Source organism: Aspergillus foveolatus, assembly GCF_047715535.1.
Source record: "Aspergillus foveolatus strain CBS 279.81 unplaced genomic scaffold BDW70scaffold_16, whole genome shotgun sequence".
Taxonomy (NCBI): Eukaryota; Fungi; Ascomycota; class Eurotiomycetes; order Eurotiales; family Aspergillaceae; genus Aspergillus; species Aspergillus foveolatus.
This window is the reverse complement of record NW_027396080.1, coordinates 39,100-63,662: the sequence shown is the minus strand read 5'-3', so window position 1 is coordinate 63,662 and position 24,563 is coordinate 39,100. Positions and strand designations below refer to the sequence as shown.

The window sequence follows — 24,563 nt, the reverse complement described above, 5'->3', positions numbered from 1 at the left end:
TCTAAAGTGGACACTGTTGGGAAAAATATTGACATTGTTAATAAATAATAAAACAATATAGCTACTACGGAACAGATGAGAAAAAAAGATATCAAAAGTACAGGAATTAGACACCAGACAGACTAAGGCCTTGCTCAACAATTTCATCAACAGTCACTTTATGACCTCTCTTCTGGAGCTCAAAGGCAACCAGACTGGCATCAACCAGATCGCCTTCAAACTTTGGAGCTCCATTCACTCCTTGAGCATTTAGCTCAGACACACAATCAATAGTAGGTAGCTCAGCATCCAGAGCCCCGTTCGTAAACGCATCAACAGTCTCACACAGTTGAGTGAGTAGCTTCTCCGCAACCTCGGCAGTAACCCCATCTTCCAGGTAAGCCATGGCAATCTCAACATAGTCTGTACCAGCAGTCGATGTAATCGACACATCAGAGACGTCACCCGCACCTTCAGTCTTTGCAACAGAAACGTTATATTTCCCATCATCAAGGTCAAGCGTCCACTCGGATGCTTGGTCCAGATGGTTCAATAGAGAGGTGAAGACTGTACCAACCGGCATATCCGTACAGTTGCGCATCAAGTCGCGGAATCCGAGGGATTCGTGCGGCAGGCGGGAAACAAGCTGTTGCTGCACAGATTTGAGGAGGTCATGTGTGGTCCAGGCTGGATGGATCGTAGCGCGCACAGGAACGAGATTTGCGCAGCATCCGGCTGCTCTTTCGGCAATGGGGTCGCCGTTGCGGCCTGAGACGACCTCCCCAAAGAGTACGTCTGGGTTCCCTACGTGTTGGGCTAGGGTCAGAGCCCACGCCGATCGCACGATCGTTGAGAGAGTGATGCCTGCTGGAAGGGCTTTGAAACTGACACGGCGAGAATCATGGTAGATCTGTCTAGATGGTAGACGTCTGGGTTGCGAGAATGAGGTGATGGTGGGCATTGTACAGCCGTTGAGTAGCGAGCGCCAGTACTCACGGCTAGACCAGGTGTCTTGGTTCGTGAGGTTGAACATATACCGGGGGAAGCTAACATACTCCGTGCTGGACTGGCGCTGGTAGATCTCTTTCAATGTGTTGACAATGTACGATAACGATATCGCATCGTACTCGGCGTGGCTCAGTCGGAAAAGGACGCGATGCCGGTTGGCCACAGGCGAGCAGATGATGGCAAACTCAAGGAAGGGGTAACCAAGGTGGGGTGGTCGATGCATGTCTTGCGCGATCAATTCTTTGGTGAATTCTTCGATAGACTGATCTGTCTGATAGTGGGTTAAAGCAGGGGAGTAGTCTCGAAGAACGACCTGAAGGAGTTGGTTTTCGTACGCGACATAAGCCGTTCGAAGGATATCGTGCTTCTTGACTACTTCTAAGCAAGACGCTCTCCATCGGGCAAAATTAGGACTGCCAATTCCATCAATACTAACGTACGCCATTAGGTCTCGAGAGGGTCGCAACGATGTGGCAATCGAAAGAGACTGGAGGTCTGTGGTAGGCGCAATGTCAATTATCTCGCTGGGTACTGAAAGGAGAGGCTTGATGGAGTCGCGGATGCTATGACCATCAGCCATCGTAGAGAACGGGTAATATGCTGACTTGGTCAGAGTAGGTTCTCCAACAGTTCGATCTACCAATGCGGCCATGTCGGATAGTCTTGGATAACTGAAGACATCCGCCACCTTCAACGAAATATGAGCGTCCTCACGGGCGCTGGCCACAAGTCGCATAGCCGAGATAGAGTCTCCACCGGAGCGGAAAAAGTCGTCCTTTGCACCTATCGAAGAGGCAGGAACCTTGAGGACCGTCGCCCATAGACCCTGCAGGAGGCGTTCGGTCACGGTAGCGGGCTCTACCTTGATATCATCCACCAGTAAATACTGCGACCACGACCCGCAACTGTGGATCATTTCCCACGTTGCTCGACGATTGAGTTTGCCGGAATCTGTAAGTGGTAGTTTGGCGAATGGCAGGTATAGTTGGGGGACCATGTACGAAGGTACAACGGCAAGGAGGTTTCGGCGGAGTTCGCCAAATGCTTCGCGAAGGTCGTCGGACAGTGATAGCAAGCCGGACGATTCAATAGAGCTTGACGGCACTTCCATAGCAACAGCCAGGAGGGGTTCACCCTCTTCATGGATAGGCTTAAACAGACCTGCCACAACTTCACGTACATCTGCGAGTTTGTTCTTCACCCAGAACTCAATTTCTCCAATCTCAACACGTTGCCCATGAATCTTGACTTGGGTATCCCGTCTATCAATGTAAATGAAAGAGCCGTCCAGCTTCTGCTGAACAAGATCTCCAGTCCTGTAGAATCTTCTCCCAGAAACGGGGCCTAGATCGTATTGCTGTAGCCAGGCTGGGTCAGTCACAAACGCCTCGGCAGTTTTCTTTGCATCCCCAAGATATTCCCGAGCTAACAGAGGTCCTTCAATAAGCAGTTCGCCAACCATGCCAACGGGAAGCAGATTGTGGTAATTGGACGCATCAACGACGAACAGATTACTATGTGCCAAGGGAAAGCCGATATTGGGTGCTTGACCTGGATCCATGATGCGCTGGCTGAAAGTCGTCAGGATGCTTGACTCTGCAGGCCCATACGCGTTGTGAAGTTCGACGTGACTGGAACTCCATGGCTCAGCAACTTCAGGGCGAAGAGCTTCACCCACAAGCACCAATTTTCTGAGAGAAGGCACCTGCTCAGGTTTGAGAAGACTAGCAACTGTAGGCGTGAGGATGGCAAAGTTGACAGCAGCCTCCTCCATTGCCCCCGCGAGGCGACTGACACGATCATCTTCTGAAATAACGCATACACAGCCACCAAAGGAAAGAGTCGTGAATATCTCGGCGATGCTGATATCGAAGTTCAAGGCGGAGAACTGGATCGTTCGAGTGTCGGGGCTTGCGTAGAGTGAGCCGTGGCCTTTGACCATGCTCGAAACAATGGCACCGTGCTGCAGCACCACGGCTTTGCTGGTGCCTGTCGAACCAGAAGTGAAAATGATAAAGGCGGAGTCGGTAGCCTGTACAAAGGGGTGAGGGTTGTCGGAAGCAGGAAGCTGCGTAAAAAGGTCTTGGTCCACCTTTAGAACAGGACCAGTGACAAGATCTTGGAGGCGTTCAGGGTCTTGGGAGGTCAGGATGACTTTAGTATCGATGCTCTGCACCAAAGCCTGCATACGCTGCTTGGGATGCTGATGATTGACCGGCACTATTGTTCCTCCTGCTTTCAGTACGGCCAAGTAGGTGACGACCACCCATTTGGTTTTTTCAAAAATAGTAGCGACCGGCACTTGCGGACCAACACCTAGACCGTCAAGGTAGGAGGCAAGTCGGGTGGCAAGACGGTCGAGTTCTCGGTATGTTAAGTGTCCGTCGAAGGCATGGACAGCCTGCGCATCGGGGCAAGAAAGTAGTTGGTGATGAACGAGATCGTGAATACAACCATCGGCCATGGCCATTCTGTCGTCAAAACGGTTCCATTTCTGGATCCGGCACAGGTCTTCCGGCGTCATGAAGATAACGTCGCTTACCAGGGCCTCACATGTCGTTCCATTTGCAGCGCTCTGGAGTTGTCCAAATACGTGGGTAAATCGTTCCAAGATCGTTGTCGCCTTCTCCACAGAGAGGACAGCAGGGTCGAATTGAAGTTGCAGATCAACAGCGCTGTCAGTGTCGGTCATGTTAGTGCTGCACTCTATTACAAGAGGATAATTGTGGAATCCAAATGTCTCAAACGGCACAGGCGTAAGTCCTTGGAAGCCGGAGTTTGCCTGGTCGAGACGGTCAACTGCGGGCTGGACGACAAACAGATGCTGGAAGTTGAGAGGCAACGACGTCATCTGGCTAATGTTGTGAAGACCAGCATGCTCAAACGGTAGCATTTCTGTGGCTTGTTCTTGGATTGAAGCGAGGTACGCCGAGAGGCTCTGGGCAGGATCAATAGAAACGCGAATAGGCACAGTGGTAATGGTAGGTCCCAAGACGTCCAGAATCCCATCCACTGGAGCAGTGCGACCTGAAAGGGCTGTTGGGAAGCCTACGATTTGGCTTCCAGTTTCCTGGGACAGGATTAGTGCCCATGTAGCTCTCAGGAGCGTGGAGAGAGTAAAGTAATTGCTGTTATTGGCGGTAATGCGGCAGCTTTGAATTCTGAGCTCCCTGGGAGAACCGTTCTTCGGGGTCTCGGGGAAGCTAGGGCCTATGCCACCCTCGAGTTGAGACTTCCAGTAGTCGCGGGTCTCCTCGGCAGAACTTGACTGCAGATACTTCACAAAGCGGGTGAATGGATGGAAAGATGGTGCGGGATTATTAGAGTAGAGTGCAAAAGCAGCCTCCATCAACTTTCGGGCTGTCCATCCGTCATACGTGCTATGATGGGCGGTCCAAACGAAGAATCGCGCCTGTCCGCTGGTGACAACTGCGAATCGCACCAAAGGATCGCCGAAGCCCATGGGCTTCGCAGAGTCCTCCACGATATAAGACTGCAGCTCGGACAGGACGTTATTCCACGTTATTTGCTGCTGAAGAACCACTTGCATTCCACCAGCCTTAGGATCTTGTATAATGCGAGTACGTAAAATTGGATTAAGTTCAACCAACGTTCTCCAAGCTTCGCAGAAGCGAGACTCATCGATGGTGTCTTCCAAACGGAAGACCCAGCGACTGATATATGCTTGAAGATGTTGAGCTGTGATTGCCATGAGGCCTTGCTGCAAAGGCGTGCACGGGTAAGCATCTTCAATGACATCGACTTCAACTTTGCACTGCGAGGCGATCTCCTGGAGACGTGCCTGCCTCTCGTGTTGAGGGTAGGGCAACAGCAAAAACGGTGGCACATCATTGTCATATTGCAGGTCATCGGTGGATTCCGAATCAGCAATTGTATTGGCCATGTCTGAGAGAACGGGATGCTTGAATACGTCACCGACGGATAACAGGATAGGAGGCTGTGCGGTTCGAGCAAGAGCGACAAGGCGCATAGCAGTGACAGAGTCACCACCAACGCGGAAGAAATGAGCGTTGGCGCCGAATTCTTTCGAGGTGTTGAGAGCGGCTGCCCAGACGCTGGCCATGCGGCGTTCGGTCTCAGTCGAAAGCGCGACATTGCCACCATCAGCTAGGCCGTACTGCGCAAGCTGCTCTTCTTTTAGGGCCCCTAGCAAGGTTCGAAGTGTTCTTCTATCTAGCTTACCAGAGGCTGTAAGTGGCATGTTCTTGATTGGAATGTACTTCGACGGTACCATGTATGCGGGCAATGCTTTGATGAGGGCCGCCTGCAGCTGAAGGAATGATTCTCTGAGCTGATGGTTGACGTCCAAGAAGACACATTCGTTGCTGGAACGATCCTTGCGCAACTCGATGGCAGCCACTAAGGCTACGTCGCCTGTGCTTGCACCAATAACGTCAACAGCGACGGTTTGGGTATCGAAGTGTTGTCGAAGCCAGTACTCAATCTCACCGACCTCGACACGTTGACCGCGTAACTTGATCTGACCATCCGCTCTGCCGACAAACATGATTGAACCATCAGTGGGATCTTGCCTGACCAGATCACCAGTCTTGTACATTCGCTTTCCAGCCCAGGAATGGAAGCCATATTTAGAAACAAAGGCAGGATCCGTGATGAAAGATTGTGAAGTTCGCTCGGTGTCATTCAGATAGCCACGTGCAACCAGCGGTCCTGAGATGAGAAGCTCACCAACTACGCCTAATGGTGCGAGACAATTGTGATCTTCTGTGTCAACCACCCAGATAGCGCCAGCAAGGGCCGTGCCAACACTCGAAGCTTGCTCTTTCTCAATAATCGCTCCGTTGGTTGTCGCAAGAATGGTAGATTCTGCTGGCCCGTATCCATTAAAGAGGGTGACATGACTTGCCCACGTTTCGGCGGCGCTTGGTGGAACAACTTCTCCGGCTAAAACTAATGTCGACAGCGTCGGTACTGTCTTGGGATCAACAAGGCTGGCGACTGTGGGCGTGAGGACCGCAAAGTTCACGGCCATAGCCTCCATCCTTGCAGTAAGACTGTTGATATCAACACGGTCTTCCTCCGAGACGACGCAGACACAACCGCCGAAGCGAAGGGTAGACAAGATGTCAAGAAGACTGAGGTCGAAAACATAAGCGGAGTATTGTAATGCTCTAGTATTTGGACCCATTTGAAGCTTTGGCCCATGGCTTTCTATACTTGTGCAGATTGTCCCATGAGTGAGGACAACGCCCTTGGGTGTGCCGGTTGAACCTGAGGTGTATATGACCACAGCCGCACTTTCAGAAGTCAGACTACTCTCGCTGAGAGGATGACAAGGGCTGGGTAGTGTTGCTATAAATCCACCATCAATTGTTAGGACGCTGGCAGAGGTGATATCCCTGAGTTTGGAGGCATGTTTGTCCATGGTCAGAACAACTGGGGCTTTGATCTCGTTCAGGATATGCTGCAGACGCTGGACAGGCATCTGAGCCCCAAGAGGCACAACTACACCACCAGATTTGAGAACAGCGATCATGGACACAATGGTCCACATGGACTTGTCAAAACAAAGCCCCACCATCACTTCCTCACGGACCCCTAAGCTTCGTAAGTGATGAGCAAGCCGGTCGGACATGTCTGTAATCTCAGCGTAAGTCAACTCCCCGTCCCAGCCGCACACTGCCTGGGCCCCTGGCTGAGAAAGAGCCTGCTCATGAATCTTGTCGTGTATATTGCCGGGAACAGTCTCTTCGACGGTTGAGTTCCAGGTATGAAGCAATTCAACGTCGCCAGTTGGTATCACGTCAATCTCATCGATGTTTGCGTTGGGATTGGCGGCGATAGAAGATAGTGCGCGGCCCAAGCTACCCAGCAGGCGTCGGGCTGACGGTTCGTCCATAAAAGTGGTGGCGTATTCCAGGTCTAGTGATAGACTGTTGTCGTCACTCACAACTTTGACTTGTACATCGTATTCGGTAGGATCTTCGCCGGCGAGACTTTCAATCACTAGACTTCGCTTTTCTTGAGTATCCATGATCGGCTTGGGCTTGTAAATCATGGTTGTATTAAATAGACCGCGCTCAGAAAGATGAAGGGCGTGCTGGATATCGCTAAGAGAGGCTCGCTGGTGATTGAAGGCATCTAAGAAGTTGTGCTGAACCTGCTTCGCGGCTTCAGCCACGGTAGTGCCGGGGTATGCGAGTTGAACTCTAGACACCATTAAGTTAATCATGGGCCCGCACATCTCGTGTATCCCGTCGATTGGAGCATCCCTGCCGTTTGAAATATAGCCAAAGCTGACATCGCGGGAACCAAGATACCGAGATAAAACCGTGGCCCAGGCGAGCTGTGTGATGTTGGCAATCGTAACTCCATGCGTGTCTCTGAAATCTTGCAGAGGTTTTATGTTATCTATCTCGAGGGAGACCGCTCTCAAGCAGCGCTTTCCAGAATCCAGATAGGAAGAGGCAGGAAGGTATGACGGCTCTGCACCCGCAAGGTGATTCGTCCAGTAGCGCAGGGAGTCGACAGCGGAGGTCTGTTGCAGGAACGAGACGTAGATGCCATATGAGGGAGCAGGCGAGTCAGGAAGCATATTATCATATGCCAAAATGAGATCATTGAGGATTAGATCCATGGACGAGGCGTCCATCAGAACGTGGTTGACATCGACCTGGGCGTAAACTTGCCCTGTACAAGCTTGGGCTAGGGTGAACTGGTAAGGCGGCTGCCCGGGGCCGTACTTCGGACGTTCGGATGCCTCGAAGTGAGCGAAGAAATCATCACTATTGCGAGACTGCAGCACTTGTGTTGTTGGAGTGTATCTTTTGAGCACAACCTGGTAGAAGAGTTCTTGTCCCGATGGACTAGGGACAAAGAATGTACGTAGAATAGCATGTCGCTGTACAACCAACTGCCACGCGCGTAGGAGTCGGTTCATGTCGACCGGTGAAGAATCAGCGGCACGAATCTCTCCGGCCTGGCGCACTTGATATGTTGTGTGGTCCTTAATTTGGCTCATCAAGATGCCTTGTTGGATAGGGGAGCAATAGTAGATGCCCTCAATTGCAGAGAGGTTTTCGACGCCGGTCCGCGGAAGCACGTCGCTCTCAAGCTTAGCCAAGTCGCCGGCGTCGATATCAAAGGCCGTCGGTGCGCTTGTGGCGGCTGGAGCTTGATCGATTGAAGAGGAAGAGAGCTGAGTGTCAGTGTTGGGACTCGTGGTCTTAATCACAGCCTTCCTAGCCAGTTGAGAAATTGATTCGCATTGCAGCACTTCGCGAACAGTAACATAGATAGAATACTGGCTGCGACACTTTGACACGACTTGCATAGCAGTAACTGAGTCACCACCCACAGCCAAGAACGGGCGACTCATGGGGACCTTTTCGATCGAGGCGTGGAGTACTTCGGCCCAGACAGCCTGGATGTTCTTTTCTTCAGATGTGCTTGGAGTTGTCGTATCCTCCGTGCAGGTTTGCGTAATGGTTTCAAAATGTTCCACCTCCATCGTCTCCAGCCATTGCGTGAGTCGGCGACGATCAATCTTGTCGGAAGTGTTGTGCGGCATTGCCGCAAGCGATATCCAGGAGTTGGGAATCATATACTCGGGAACACGAGAGTGTAGGTGCTCACGAACGGATGAAGCTTGCTGCAGGGCATAGGGAAGCTGGTCGAGGGGCGTGGTTTGGATTCCCTCATCTGCGTCAGAAGAAATGAATCCATGCAATGTCAAGATCCCAACGAGCTGCGACTGGGCTGGACCGCGGCGAGGGTAAATTATCACATTCTCTACCACAGATGGATGCTCGGTGACATGGTGCTCAATTTCCCCAATCTCGACTCGTTGGCCGCGAATCTTGACTTGACCATCGCGTCGTCCGACATAGGTAAGTGATCCGTCTTCCATCTGACGTACCAGGTCACCAGTGCGATACATGCGCCGCTCGCGGCGCTGCAAACCATAGTCGTGTTTAGAGTACCGGGAGATCCAGGCAGGATTGCAAATAAATGCATTGGCTGTCTTAGTCGGGTCGTTCAAGTAGCCTCGAGCGAGTAAAGGACCCTCGATCAGAAGCTCACCCACTGCCCCAAGAGGGAGAAGTCGGTCGTAGTCGTTCTCATCCACCACCCAGAGACCGCCTGCTATCGCCCGGCCGATATTCGGCACATGCGCTTTATTGACAACCTCATTGCAGGTGGCGGCGATACTACATTCCGCAGGGCCGTAGGCATTGAATACACGAACACCATTTAGCCAGGGTTCCAGGTATTCTGCTTGCACCGCTTCACCACCTACCACTAAAGTCTTGAGACCCGGCACGTCAGACGGCTTGATGGTATGTATAACACGTGGAGGAAGGAACGAGTAGTTAACTCCCATCCGATTCATTGCATCGGCCATGTTATCTACTCTCTCTCGCTCTGATGGCATGCAGACACAGCCGCCGAATTGCAGCGTTGATATGATGTCGTGGAGCGAGATGTCGAACGTAAAGTGGGCGAAATTGAAGGCGCGGGTCTCTGAGTTCATGCCGAACTTCTTGCCATGTGCCTGCATGCTGGTTGACATAGCGCCATGCTCAACGACGACACCCTTGGGGTTTCCAGTCGATCCGGAAGTGAAGATGACGAACGCAGCATTGGAGGGTGTGACGGTTGAGATGGGCTGGGTGACAGGGCTTGGGAGCGACTGGATCAGATCATCGCCTATAGTTATTACATTAGGAACTAAGCCTTCAAGCGCCGAGGCAAAGCCCTCAGAGGCGAGGATCGTCGTAATGCCAGTCTGTTGCAGGATGTTTTGAACACGCTGGATGGGATCAGCTCGAATAGGGACAACCGCGCCGCCAGCCTTCAAAACAGCGAGGTTTGCGACCAAAGCCCATTTTGATTTCTCAAGACAAAGAGCAACCATGGTCTCTGGTTTTACCCCAAGCATAGTGAGGTATAGAGCTAGCTTGTTTGCCAGGTGGTCTAGCTCTTCATGCGTAAGATCGCCATCCCAAGCACAAACCGCAGGGGCATTAGGGTTGGTCGAAACATGCTGAGAAACCAATTCATGAACCAAAGCTTGCTTGACCGGGGGAATACCTTGGTTGAACTGGAAGAGTCGACTGGCCTCGTCCTTGCTCAATAAATCAAGATCCTTTAGTCGTCGTTGCGTTTGATCTTTGCTGGCTGTAACAAGCTGAGTGACAATGTGACTAAAGCGGCTGAGCAGATCATTCGTCTGGGAAGCTGAAATCATTCTTTCGTCAAAGTGCGCCTCGATGGTTACTGGAATATCGGATACATCACTAGTGACGCACTCGACGGTAAGGGCATAACCGTCGAGGTTGAGCTCTGGAACATGACCATGCTCGTACGCTAGGAGCTTACCATGTACATAACTTTCACGTTCTTGCGCTGGTTGCACGGCGAAAAGATGTGGTAGATCGATCTGGCCAACGAAGCGGCGGATGTTCTGCAAGCCTGTGTGCTCGAACGGTATCATGTCAACGCTTTGCTTGTGGACCATGGCGAGATATTGATTGATCGTTTGCTCGGGATTAATATGCACATGAACTGGGACTGTTGTAATCGTTGGTGCCGCCATGTCCAGAATACCGGAAACTGGCGCAGAGCGCCCAGAGAGTGCAACTCCAAACAAGACATCATTGCCACCGTAGGCGAAAATGGCCAGTGCCCAAGCCGCCCTTAGAGTGGAAGCTAGCGTATTGGGCCCTCCAACTGGGCAAATTTCGACGCTCGAGCTCAACTTTTGAGTAGGCTGTGGCCGGTACGAAGGTCTGTGAAGAGAGGGGAACGGTGCCCCAACTTCTCCTTTGATCTGAGACTGCCAGAACGACTTAGCGGCCTTTTGATCTTGTTGACCTATGTACGAGATGAATCGCGAGAATGCAGGAATTGGAGCGAGCTCTTTTCCATCATAGAGAAGAGCCACCGCGTCAAATAGCTTTCCTAAACTGTACCCGTCGTATACACTGTGGTGAGCTGTGAGTACGAAGTATCGTTTGTTGCTGCTGTAAATTAAGGCCTGTCGCACCAATGGCTGGCCGTAACCGAAAGACTGTTGTAGGTCTTTATTCAAGTACTGCTTGAGGTTCAGGTCTCCACCCCACGCAACAGACTCGCGAACTATAACTTGGAGTCCACCTGACTGACTAGGCACAATGCGCGTACGAAGTATCGGTGCCTTTTGCGTCAGGGCTGACCATGCTCGTTTGAATGAGTTAGTATCAACGGCTTCTTGGATTCGGAAAACCCAGCGGCCAATATAAGACCCTGGGCGCTGAGTGGTGATAGCCATGAGACCTTCTTGGAGGGGTGTGCATGGATACACATCCTCAATATCGTCGACTGCAGTATCACATAACTTTGCAACACGGCGAAGCTCCTCCTCACTGACAGAAGCCTCTGTCTGTTGGACTTCTTTCCAAAGTCCAAACCGAGGAATATCCTGTATGTCCCGGCGGCGCGCCATCTGAGTCTCAAGATGAGCGGCCATCTCCTGCAACTTAGGATACCGGAAGACGTCGGCAACACTCATCGGGATGTCTTTGGCGTTTGCCAGTGAAACGAGGCGCATCGCGGTGAAGGAGTCGCCACCGCAGTGAAGGAAGTGGTCTTGGACACCTACACGGTCCTGGTCTACATTAAGCACAGTGGCCCATAGTGACTGTAACTTCTTCTCCATATAAGTCGATGGTGCAACACCCAAACTGGATGAAAGAGAATACTGAAAAAGGACATCGCCAGGCAGGTTCTCCAGCATCTGCTTGATCGTGCGACGGTCGAGTTTGCTAGACGCTGTCTGAGGGAGGTGCACTACCGGCACGAAAAGCCGCGGCACCATGTACGAGGGCAGGACCTCTAGTAGAGAGGCATGAAGCTGAGAAAATTTATCTCGCAGATGAGGGGCGTTGGGAAGGAATATTTCGTGAATTGGGTCGGATAACAGATGTCTCTGAAGGAAGTCGTCGTTGAGTTCCATCGCAACAGCAATCATTAAGTTAGAGGAATTGCCACCAGGGGTGATAAGGCTTGCCACAAGACTCTTCACAGCTGGGAATGACTTCTTGACGCGGTACTCGATCTCCCCTACTTCAACGCGCTGGCCGCGGATCTTGACCTGCGAGTCCTTTCGAGCTTGGTAGATCAAGTCGCCGTTCGGAGACTGACGAACGAGATCGCCGGTGTTATAGAAGCGATGACCTTCAAGATTGACTGCCTTCGCCCACTTAGGGTTCGTGATAAAAGTTGCCTCCGTCTTCTTCGGATCGTTGTGATACCCGCGAGCCAACAACGGGCCTTCAACCCAAAGTTCGCCGACAGCGCCAATGGGACAAATGGATTCGCCGTTGGCAACTACCCAGACGCTGCCCACAAGTGGTCGGCCGATGTTGAGTGCCTGTTTCTTTTGGACGAGAGGTGCACTGCAGGTCGTGTAAATCGAGCACTCACTCGGACCGTATCCGTTCAAGACCTTTACTCTTCCCGCTGCCTTGGCGTACTCCTCAATCATGGCCTCCCTGACGGCCTCTCCTCCGAGAATTAGTGTGGTAAGACACTTAATGTTCGCAATATCCAACAAGCCAGCCACAGTTGGAGTAACCTGCGCGTGAGTAACACCATAAGCCTCAATAACGCCCTGAAGGTTGTTCATGCGCTCCTCTTCTGATATGACACAGACGCATCCTCCATGTGACATAGTGCCCCAGATATCACTAATGCTGGCATCGAACGTGTAGGCAGCGAATTGGAGTGAACGAGTACTGGGAGACATTTCGTAAACCTTGCCATGAGCGCGGATGCTGGAACATAGAGAAAGATGGGTTAAAATGACGCCCTTTGGCATACCGGTACTGCCACTTGTGTAGATGATGAAGGCAGCGTTATCGGGGGTAACATTTGTACTTGGAGGTTGGGATTGTGGAGGAAGGGTAGAAAATAAGGTCTCGTCCATATGCAGAATATGCGGAACGAGTTTCGTGAACCGAGAGGAATACTGACGCGACGTCAGCATCACCTTGGCGTTTATATCTTTGATAACGAGTTCCAGGCGCTGCATTGGGTGCTTTGGATTGATCGACACAACGACGCCAGCTGCCTTGAGGACACTGAGCTGAGCAATGATGGCGAATTTAGATTTATCCAGACACAGCGCTACCATTACTTCGGGACCAATTCCCAAGTGTGTCACTAAGTGGTGAGCCAGAGTATTGCTCATCTCGTCCAGTTGTTGATATGTTAGGTCGCCATCCCAGGCACAGACGGCTGTTGCGTCAGGTCGGAGTAGCCGCTGTTTATTGAATAAGTCATGGATAAGACGATATCCATCAACGGCAGGAATCTTGTCATTCCAAGCACGGACTTGCAGGATATCCTTTGGCGTTACGGTGTTGAGCTGTCCGACATGCGTATCTCCGTTAGCAACGAGGGATTGGATTCCCTGCTGGACACAGCCGAGCAACCTGTTCGCGCTATCGTAGGAAAGAAAATCTGGCGAGTACTGCAGAGAAGCGGAAATCTTGTCTGGCGATGCGAACACACTGACCGTCACATCATACTCTGTGGGATCCTCACCGGTAATCTGTTCTAGCGCGAGATTGAGCTGATGTTTCTCTGCTGAAACAATATGGCGATAGGAAAGCGCTGTGTTGAACAAGCTCCTACCTTGGAGCTGAAGGGCGTGCCAAATCTCAACCAACGGTGCTCTCTGGTAGTTGAAGCTCTCAAAAAAGTTCTCTTGTATTTGCTTAAGTGTGTTCTGAGCACTGGCCTCCGTATCTAGTCTGATATGAGTGACCATCATGTTAATTAAGGGGCCGACCATGGTCTCAACATCTTTGACAGGGACGTCGCGACCGCTTGATAAATAGCCAAAGGACACATTAGACGAGCCGGTATACTGGGCTAAAACCATGGCCCAGACGAGCTGGAACACGTTGGCAATTGTGACACCATAGGTTCCGGTGAAGCTATGTAGCTTCTCAATGCAGTTGATGTCAATTGATACTGTTTGCATGGGCCTCCTTGGTGTAGAGTCATCAGCAGTAGCTGGCTGCATTCCATCCTCTGTCAGGGCTGGAAGGTAGCATGGCTCAGCGTCAGCAAGGCGCTTGGTCCAGTAATCCAACGCCTGATCCGCGGGTATCTTCTGCAGATGCGAAACATATTTGCTATAAGCAGCGCCGATGGTGTCAGGCGCCAGCTTACCATCATATGCCTGGGCAAGCTCGGCCTGTATGATCATGAGAGAGGAGGCGTCTACGAGTGCGTGGCTGATAATGATGTTGCCGAACGTCCGGTTGGAAGAGGTCGAATAGATTGTAAGCTTATGGCCGACGCGTTTGTCAACATGTCGTTCATCTAGAGTAGCCTTGACGGCAAGGTTTCTGGAAAGATCGTCGTCTGTGCACTCGACATGCTCAGCTTCCGCTTTACACGATTTAAGGACCACCTGATCAAACAATTGCTCACTTGATCCAGATGCCGAACGGACGAATCGTGTTCGAAGCATGGGGTGGCGGTTTATCAAGGCTTGCCAGGCAGCAAGAAGGCGAGTATGGTCAAGTTTGCCAGAGGAAGCGGTTGGTCTGATCTCAAAAGATTGCTGGATATAATACTCGGATGGTGATTTCACTTGGCTTAGAAGTATGCCTTGTTGGATTGGAGAACATGGGTAGATGTCTTCAACATCAGAGCAGTTCAAACCGGCGTCCGGCAAAATTTCATCTTGAAGGACCCTGAGGCTCTCAGAGGTTAAATGCAACAGCGGGAAATCAGTCACAGTATAAGTCGGCGACGCTCCTGACAACTCAGTACCAAGGACACTGATGGCATTGACATAGGAGTCAGCCCAATACCGGATCTTCTCCTGATACTTCATGTTGCGATTGAACTTGAAGTGAATACGCAACTTATCGGGGTGCGCAATGACGTTGACATTAAACACACATCCACGACGGGTTCTCTTGCCAACTGGAGATGTCCCAGGCCCAGTGAGCTCTACTGTCTCGAAAATAGTTTTGGTTGCAGGTCCCTCGGAATATTGAAAGAGCACTTCAACTCGTCGGCCAGTGAAAGCTTGTTGGCCGTCCGATAGGACCTTTCCGAAGGCTCTGCGTCTTGCGTCCTTAGTCTGTCTTACAATATCCAAGTCGTTGTGTGGCTCATCGAGAGAGATGTGTAAAGGGGTCATACTTTCGAAGTTGCCAACTGTGTTTGAGAAGTCAAGCCCATTATCACATGCGTTTCGGCCATCATTTACGTCAAAAACGGCTGGAAGTCGGCGATTGGAGAAAGTTTTGTGGAAGGACTTGAACAGTGCAGCGAGAAGAATCTCCACACGTTCTGTACGTAAGGCTCTGTTTGCGTCCCTGAAGAATGCATTCGTGTCGTGGCTGTTGAAGATCACTTCTTCGACTGTTTCGTCCACGTGGGTATTGCTATCGTTCAAGCCCCAGTACTCCAAGTCAGCGGGTGGCAGATCAGATGAGAAAACTAATCTTTCAAGGTTCTGGCTTCGTTCGGCTTGTAGTCTGACCCAGGTCTGGAACGACAGCGGGTTAGAGGTTGGAAGCTGGTGTCCTTCCAGAAGCACACTTAGATCTCGGCGAATGATGCCCCAGGACACTTCGTCGACTACCAGGCGATGGGCTGTCATGAATAGAAGAGCTGTATTTCGAGCGTCTTCCACTTGGATATACTTAACAAAGAATACAGGACCCTGCTCTAGGTCTAAACTGCCCTGAGCCTCCACAATAAGGGCCTCTGCCTCCTCGTTGGTAGATACAGTGTAATGTCTCAAGGCGAATGATTGATCACCATCACTGTGTAGGCTTTGTTGCCACCCAGCGACGTTATGACGCTGGAATCTGGAACGCAAAATAGGATGTCTCTCGACAAGGGCACCCACGGCTTGAGCTAGTTCTGAAAAGTCAAAGAGTTTGCAAGGTATCAAGCAGATACTGGAATTGTATCTGTGGGCACCACTGGACTTCAGAGGCAGTTCAGGATCGGCAATCGACTCAAAATACCACTTCTGCATAGGCGACAAAAGAGGTTGGTGGCCGTCCATCTTCCCATCCTTTACTTCTGCGATTTGTGCCAACTGAGCCACGGACTTGCTTTCAAGCACATCTCGCACCGCTACCGTAATCCCCCGCACCCGCAGCCAGGACACGACATGCATGGCGGTGATGGAGTCTCCACCAACACTTAGGAATGACTTGTGCTCTATGGGGATCTGAGTAGGCGGCAAACGCAACACATCAGCCCATGCTTGTTGAACTTGGCCTTCTAGAAGCGTTCCGGGCTCTCGACTTTCAGAGCCAGCATCAGAAGACTTTGTGAGAGCTTCCAGGAACGCTGGATCAATAGCCTCAAGCCACACCCCCAGTTTTTTGCGGTCCAATTTTGATGAGTCGTTCTGTGGCATCATGCTTTCCAGAGGAATCCAGATCTTTGGGACCATATGCTCAGGGACATGGTTTGAGAGCTCTTCCGATGCAGCAGCCAATTGACTTTTTGTGAGGGAAAGTTTTCCAGTTGGCACAGGTATAACTTCTTGTCCTGAACGTTTTCCGGCAAAGAAATCGCGCAAGGTGAGAAGCCCGACCAATCGATCTTTGCAGGGTCCTTGTTTAGGGTAGATTATCGCTGCGTCGAGGACTGCGTCTTGTTGTAGGAGGTGGTGCTCGATCTCACCCACCTCAACCCGCTGTCCCCTCACCTTAATCTGTGTATCACGGCGGCCAATGTACGTGATGGAACCATCTGGGTTCTGCTGTACGAGGTCTCCAGTCCGGTAGAGGCGTCGGCCGGATCCAAACCCGTTCTTGATCATCCATGCCGCGTCTACGACGAACGCTGCTGCGGTCTTCTCGGGAGAGTTAAGATACCCACGAGCTTGCAATGGCCCTTCAATGAGCAATTCTCCTGGCGCTCCGATTGGGACGAGGCGATTGTAGTCATTGGGGTCAACAACCCAAAGAGCGCCCGCAAACGCCCAGCCAATGTTCAGTGCATTGCAACCAGGTGTCAATCGGTTGATACTGGCTTGCATCGAACATTCCGACGGTCCATACGCGTTATAGACCTCTACGTGGTCAATCCATTGATCTACGACCGCTGGCTTGACGGCTTCCCCGAGTAGGACCAACTTCTTCAGGGTTGGCACATCTTGCGGGAATATCGTTCCAGCCACCGTTGAAGTTAGCCCCGCACAGTTGACCTGATATTTCACCATTTCCCGTGCTAGGTTGCTGATACGATCCTCTTCTGAAATAATGACCAGGCAGCCGCCGTAGTGCCACGTGGTGTATATATCTTGAATAGAAATGTCAAAGGTGTATGCCGAAAACTGCACTGTGCGAGTATCTGGACTGAGCTTGAATCTAGCACCCATATGCTCGAGACTCGTACAGAGACTTGCATGAGGGAGCACGACACCCTTCGGAACACCAGTGGATCCACTGGTATAGATAATAAAGGCGGCGTTGTCGACTGTTGCAAGGCAGGGAACCATTTCGGAAGGTGGTAGCTCGGCCATGAACGCTTCATCAATGACCACTGTATGGGTCACGAGGTCCTTGAAGCGGGATGCAAATTTCCCTGTCGTTAGGATGATTGTGGCTTGTAAATCCTTTAGGATTAGCATGGTTCTCGATGCTGGTTGTTTCGTTCCAAGAGGAACAACGCATCCACCAGCCTTGAGGATCGCTAGTTGTGATATCACTGCCCATTTCGATTTTTCGAAGCAAATTGGGATCTTAGTCTCCGGCTGCACGCCTAAGTGAATGAGGTAGGATGCTAGCTTGTTAGCCGTGTCGTCCAGCTGCTGATATGTCAAGTCGCCGTCCCAGCCCTGAACAGCCCAAGCATCTGGTCGGTGGAGTCGCTGTTCATACACTTTGTCGTGGATACGATAGTCCGCCTTTGGTGGGATCTCCTTGGCCCATTCACGAAGCTGATTGATTTCTTGAGGGGTACTAATATCAATCTCGCCCAGCACGGCATCTTCTTGTTTGACGATGTTCAGGAACGCCTGTTGGAAGGATTGTGCGACGCTCTCCACTGTACGCTGGCCAATCCGTGAGTTCCAGTAATCAATCATTACTTCCAAGCCCTCAGGCCCTACTTGGATGTTGATGGACATGTCATACTGCGCACTTGTTAGCATCGAATGGAATTAATGGGATATGATCACTACTCACTTCGTTGGGGTTGGCAGCATCGACAAGCTCAAAAGCGAGCCCAGAACCCGCTAATTCAGTTGCAGCTTTTCGTTGGCATGACATCAATGTGTTGCTCTTGAAACGGGCAAAGTCGCCAGATTGCGCATCGTCCAAGGCTGAGTAGTATTGATGTGAGAGGCTTTCCACGAAGTCGTTCCTGGCTTTCTTCAAAGTCTCCGGAACTGTTGCAGTAGGAGGCAGCTTGATGCGGCACACCACCGCGTTCAGGAAGGCCCCAACCGTATTGTTGATTCCTTTAAGAGGCACATCCCGCCCCGACGTTGCATACGAAAAACACACATCTTCCAACCCGGTGTAGGACCTGAGGACTAGTGCCCATGCTACCTGGCAAATATTAGCAGGCGTGATGTTAAACTTACCACAGAATTCCCCTAGAACATCAGAGCCCAGTTGAATGTCTGACCTGACGGTACGAAGGTCCTCGCGACTCAACTGGTCTCCGTACAATGGGAAATGGGATGGCTGGGCACCTGCAAGGTAGTTGGACCAGTAAGTCATGGATTCTTGCATAGGCAGCCGTGCTTGGTAGTTGACAAAGTCTTGGTAGGCCATAACACGACTGGCCAGTTTCTGTTTGCTATAGAGTTGAAAAAGGTCCCGCATTAGTACCTGAGCGGAAAGCCCATCAACAACGGCGTGTGATATATCGAGACGGAGGTAGACAGAGGATGGTGAGATTCTGCAAAATGTCACTTGGTGGGTTTGGCCGTAGCTCTTAAAAGTTACTGGACGGCGACACGCGAGCTGGCGGGCTGCCTCCTCACCGTCGTCCTCTAAGAAAGTGACGGAGCTGATGCCCTGCTTCATTACCACCTGGTCGAAGTGCCCTTGGCGATTTGGGCTTTCAATGAAAACGGTCCGCAGAGCTGGATGGCGTGCCACGAGGCGAACCCAGGCGTCTCGAAGCCGCCCGCAATCTAGGTCGACATTCGGATCCTCGGAGCTCATTTTAATCACAAAGGAACACTGGTACAGATAAGGGTAAACAGCTTGAGCCACCAGAAAGGCTTCCTGTCGCGGCCCACAGGGGAATACTGCTTCCACGTCGCGGAAAGGGTCGCCCGTCACAGCCTTGAGCCGAGATGAAACAAGTTTGTCCAGCTCTGAGTATGTCAGTTGGAGGAAGGGAAAGTCGCTCAGTGTCCCCTGCACTCCGCTCATCTCACACTCAGCAATCACTTCCTTTAGGGCAGCGCGAAACAAGCCAGCAATCTGACCTAGTTTTTCCCGCCCTAGCTCTGCAGACCTGGATCGAAGGCGAAGCTTTAGCTGCTGTTGCTCCAAGAAAGGCTCAGCAAATGCTAGACACCCGTGAGGAAGTGTGGAGAAATCATCCCGGTGGAAAACCTCATGGAGGGTATCAGCGCTGGGAGCTGCCGTTCTCTCCAGTTGCCCCATATGTAACAGAACATATCGACTGAGATCTTCGACTCCTGATATGCGAGAGACATTGAAGAAGCCCATCCGTGTATCCTTGATTTTCCGTAAAAATCCAAGTCCACCGTCCTCTTCGTCTTTTTTTACGGACCGGCGGATGATATTGTCGAAGCACCCTACTGTCGCTGACAGCTCAGGACCGCCACTGCGCCTGCCGTTTGAGATTATACCAAAGCTCAACGTCTCCTCCGATCTGGTTACTCCTTTAAGTGCAATATATAGTGCGGCAATGATAAAATCCTCTGGCTGAGTGCGAAGCACAGAGTGGATGCTCTCATCCTCCAGCTTCGCCAGACCAGCTGCATCTGTTTCCAGGATAGCCACATCAGCCAGGTCGATTTTTCCAACCTTTTGGTGTCCATTCTGTCGTTTTCTTTCATTTGTGTTCAGCGCGTCGTTTGTGCTTTTGACCGGTGTCGAACGTTCGAATGTAGAGTCGCTTTGGTCTTGAATCGAAGCCCAAGAGTCAAACGAAGTCTCTGGATTCCCGTGAGCAAGCGGCTTTCCGAGTAGTGCATGGTCCAAATCGCGTTGAAGGATATCCCAAGACGAGACGTCAACGATGGCCCGGTGCAAGTCGAGCCGAAGATAGCGGGCGAGGCACGTGCCGTGGTCCCGGCCTCGCTGCACAAATACCGTGGCGGCGAAGAGTCCATCCTCTCTCTTCCCGTCCGCTTCCCAACCCACAGTCAGGTATTCTTGCTCTGCTTGCGTTGAGATCGTCGGAATCTCGATTCTCTGATGGGCGAAGGCTTCGGTCGTATCGTTGTATGTGAGTCTCAAGTCATTATTTTCGAGTGTTGTAAAGTTCGCTCGGAGGATGGGGTGATGGCTGACGAGCAATTTCAGTGCCGCATAAAGCGTCGATTCTGCGATTCCACCTAGCTGAAAGATTTTGGCATCCCAAGCCTTCGTCGAAGCATAGAACTTCTGTGCCTCTGTTAATGGCGTCGTCCGTATCTCGGCGGGCTGCGCAGGCCCGTCCAGCACTGGACCTGAGCTGAGCTTCCCCGACGCGCTGCTCCCCTCTGCTAGTTTCACAGACTGGCATAACTCTCGGATACTCGTCGCTTGGAGCATGTCGTTGATGGTGATTGTGTACCCCGCCTCCCCGCAGCGCGCCATCAGCTTGATTGCGAGCAGAGAGTCCCCTCCTTGCGCGATGAAGGATTTATCCAACTTGATCTTTCCCACCGGCCGGCGCAGCACCTCTGCGCAAATCTCCCTGATGTCCTTCTCAACAATCGCCTTATTCGTAGCTGTTCGGTTTGGCGGACCGGCTGTCGCAAACGTACTTTGCTCCATTGCAAACAATTATTATGATTATGATTAGAGGCCGATATCAAAGACGAAGTAAAATGTTACTGCGGTTCCAAAATGGTCTCAGTCTCCGCGAAGATCAAGCCGGCAACAATGCGATCATCAACAGAGCGATATATCCAGGTGAATTCCTGAGCTGAGAGTCGAAGTATGAAAACCGTGAGCGGTACATACGCCTTGGACCTACGCGAAGACAGTTGCATCGACAACGCCGCTACTCCAGACTATCGTATACTCCAATTCGCCAAAGTTCTAGCTCCGTATCCTTCGTCCATATCCACCAAAGTGTCGATCACGCTGTTCCACACCTCTCGAACGAGATCTGTGCCTTGGGCCCACTTGACCTTGGGCCCACTTGACCTTCCTCACCTTGGCTCGACATGTCTGGTATCCACAGCAAAGCGGGCCGGGACTGAAAAAGTTGGAATTAAGAGGAACCTTGGAAGGAAGCTGATGCCGCTTTCATGATCCAAGTACCCGTACGTATTGAACCTTTCAGGCAATATCCGCGAATTCAATCCGGAGCCTGAACTGAATAAAGAAAATGCCCGTGACGTATCATTTAGCAACGCAAGGAGCAGGAAATCATGTCCCTCGTGAGGTTCATAGGAGTCAAGTGAGATTCGATAGTCGGAAACCTTCACCCCCCGACCATCTACATACTTGCTTTTCCCTTAGGAAAATCGGGTATCACTACAGCGGCTTCATCATCACTATGTCAAAAGCAAGGCACGCTGAGGCTTACATCGACTTTGTTTCTTACATCGACATTATTCTGCAATCATACTCAAGGTATACTTAATATATATTCCACTGGTGTTCACCAACAACCACAAGAAGCATTGACTCCAATCATGTTGACCATGAGAGACGCCCTCCGATACTGGTTCGCACGCGAGCGATCCGGCGAGCTAGTACGTGAAGCTCGGGACAGCCCTTGACCATTCAATCATTTTCGCTCTGATTTTCAAGTGATTTTCTCAGTCCGAACCGGACTGATGGAACCCGATCTAATCGGCAGATGTGCCCCTGATGCAATGAGAGCATGCTGTCATGGGGATTGTCATTTGCAATATATTTTCTTTTGCTTATCCAGTTTTATTTTATGTATTTTACGTATTCGTTTTATCTCTTTTTCCCCCTTTCCTTTTTTATGTTTCCATTTTTTTTTTTTCCCACACGGGAAGGGCGGGACGCCGAGACCATTTTGCAGGACCAGAACCACATTGTTCATGATGCAACGAGCCCAATATTGTCGGAGCAGCGACGATCAACAAGGCAGGGCTGGCAAAGGTCAGGACCCCGACCTCCAAGCCTGCTAGCTACTGGTGGCGGGGAGAGGCAGAGCTGCAAGTTCCAGAAGCGAGATACTCCGAGGGCTTGCTTACTTTTTTTACCCAATTGCGTCAATTCCTGCACAAGAACAAGCCGGACCAATGGTCCATTCCCACGCAAGGCCGTGGCACTATCGACCTCAATGAAGTGGCTCTAATGGTGTGCCGACGTGTCCAAAGTACAGGTCCCTGGCCCTCAGGTACCCCAGTCGCGAACCTGAACCTGAACCTAAGCCTCGTTCGCAAGCTTGTGTTGATCGTCGAATCCAAGACATACTGGATCCACTGAGCTCCTATCCGGTCGCCAGTCCATCGCCAAATGCCACCAGTATTCAAATATATTTTCCCATCGAACGCTGCACGGTAAATTACAGCGCTGTGGGCCAGATCAATGGGGAAATCTTTCTGCCATGCTGAGTCTATGATTCAAACTCAGCTGAGCCATGTTTGGAGTCGTTTTGACTTGGCTGGCCGCAATTGTTGGCAGCTCTGATCCGAATGCTACTCCTAGACCACTGTAATCAGCTCGAGAGTCAGACGCAGTCTGCGTGCCTGTCTCAGTCACAGTGTTCCGCTGCAACACTTCTCCCGTGCCTCCGTGCCGCTTCGCCGAGTTTCTTGGTCTTGCTCTCTCATACCTTCTTCTCCTGGATGTTTCTGACGTTCACAACTTGAATTCTCAAACGCTGGTAAATAACCTCTGATTTATTTTGTCGAAACCTAGCCTTGAAACGCGACACTCGGTTTCTTTCTGTCCGCGCAGAGCTTACCTCAATAATGGCGACCTTCGACAACCATCTTTATAACTTTCCCACCTCGCCTTTCACAGAAACATTCTGGACGAGTTGGAACTTTAATGATTTCCCCGTTTCACCCCAGAATGACGAGCTGAAGACAGATGCAAGCTGGCTGTCAGCCATCTCCTCGATGCCGGATTATTCTTGTTTGCCCCTCTATAGCTTCTCAAGCTTGGCCCCTACTGGCGATCCAATCTATATCCCACAAATTCCAGATAGCCAATTTGATCCCACAGGTTGGGTACCGCCAGCCGACACTTTTGGGGCTCCAGTGTTAGCAGCGGCTCCCACAGCCTTTCCATGCGCCCGTAATTTCACAACCGACTGCAATCCGTTCCAGGACTCGTCGAATCCGCCGTCCGGCGTATCAACTCCAACCGATCGCTCCTCTCCATCTGAGTCCAGCAGCAGCCGTCCCTCGCCCACGCCCTCCGCCGTTCTCAGGACCAAGCACAACCGCGACATGAAAGGCCCCATCCGATGCTGGGAACACAGCTGCGGCGGTCGGGCTTTCTCTTCTCTTGGAAACTATGAGCGACACCTACGCGAGAAAAGTGGACGAGCGAAGAGCTTTACCTGCGAGCAATGCGGCCAGCGCTTCACCCGATCGACTGCGAAGAACAAACACATAAAGCACGGCCGGTGCCGAGCGCGACAGGCCTGATGAACTGCCGACCAAGGACGATATCACTTACACTTTATACCCGATTTCTTTCGCAAATGCACATATACACATACACTGAGCTGGGATTTGGAGCGACGGCAAAACATTTTTTCTTTCACCCTTGGAATAGGATAGGAGTTATTACAGCACGCAAGCGCTGCGGCTGACATGGACTGACAGGATACTAATTGGACCACAAACATTTGTAGGGTAATCCACCTTTATAAATAGATAATGAAACCTGTGCGATATTGTTGCTGTGATTTATTACAGTTTACTTAAATGGCTCGACTAAATTAAGCTTACTGCAGCGGTGCGGACATGGTTCGGATAGCCGATGCTAGTTCCGATCTCATGAACACCCTAGTAACACCATGTAGACTACCCTAATTGCATCGGACTTTTTTTCCAGATAGGATAGGGCAGTATACCATATAGATCTAAAGATATAGGGTACCAGTAACATTGAATCTGTTTACTCTAGACATGGGCATGCTCGATTCAAAAGTGCGCTCAATGATTTTAAGATCGTCCAATTTCCCCACAGCGAAAATACAAGGCCACCGACTGCTGATAACAGATACCCTGCAGAAAGATAATAGCCACCCTTAGAAGCTGTAAACACTCTACGAAAAATAACAAGCTTGCCAACATATTCTTGATCTCAACACTCCGCAAATTGATGTACTACATTGAGGACTCGACTTATGGAGTTGTGCTATGCTTGTATATGGTCAGTCACTTATGCGCTTTTCCTATAACCTATAGCAGCCAAATC

At 51.1% G+C, this 24,563-nt stretch overlaps 3 protein-coding genes across 3 annotated transcripts; 2 read left to right on the top strand and 1 right to left on the bottom strand.

The window, feature by feature from the left end:
* Nucleotides 1-106: 106 nt before the first annotated feature.
* Nucleotides 107-20,975, bottom strand: BDW70DRAFT_158721 (uncharacterized protein; the record flags this gene model as incomplete). The annotated part of the gene is made up of 3 exons (XM_073740567.1): nucleotides 107-8,827; nucleotides 8,888-18,139; nucleotides 18,192-20,975. The coding sequence occupies 3 exons, from the start codon at nucleotides 20,973-20,975 to the stop codon at nucleotides 107-109; spliced, it is 20,757 nt and encodes a 6,918-aa protein (XP_073597201.1).
* A 939-nt stretch (nucleotides 20,976-21,914) lies between these two features.
* Nucleotides 21,915-22,792, top strand: BDW70DRAFT_27166 (uncharacterized protein). Its single transcript, XM_073743647.1, has one exon. The coding sequence runs from the start codon at nucleotides 22,036-22,038 to the stop codon at nucleotides 22,480-22,482; it is 447 nt and encodes a 148-aa protein (XP_073597200.1). The 5' UTR covers nucleotides 21,915-22,035; the 3' UTR covers nucleotides 22,483-22,792.
* Nucleotides 22,793-23,958, top strand: BDW70DRAFT_27167 (uncharacterized protein). Its single transcript, XM_073743648.1, has one exon. It carries the CDS (start codon nucleotides 23,102-23,104, stop codon nucleotides 23,783-23,785), a length of 684 nt encoding a protein of 227 aa, XP_073597199.1. The 5' UTR covers nucleotides 22,793-23,101; the 3' UTR covers nucleotides 23,786-23,958.
* Nucleotides 23,959-24,563: the final 605 nt, after the last annotated feature.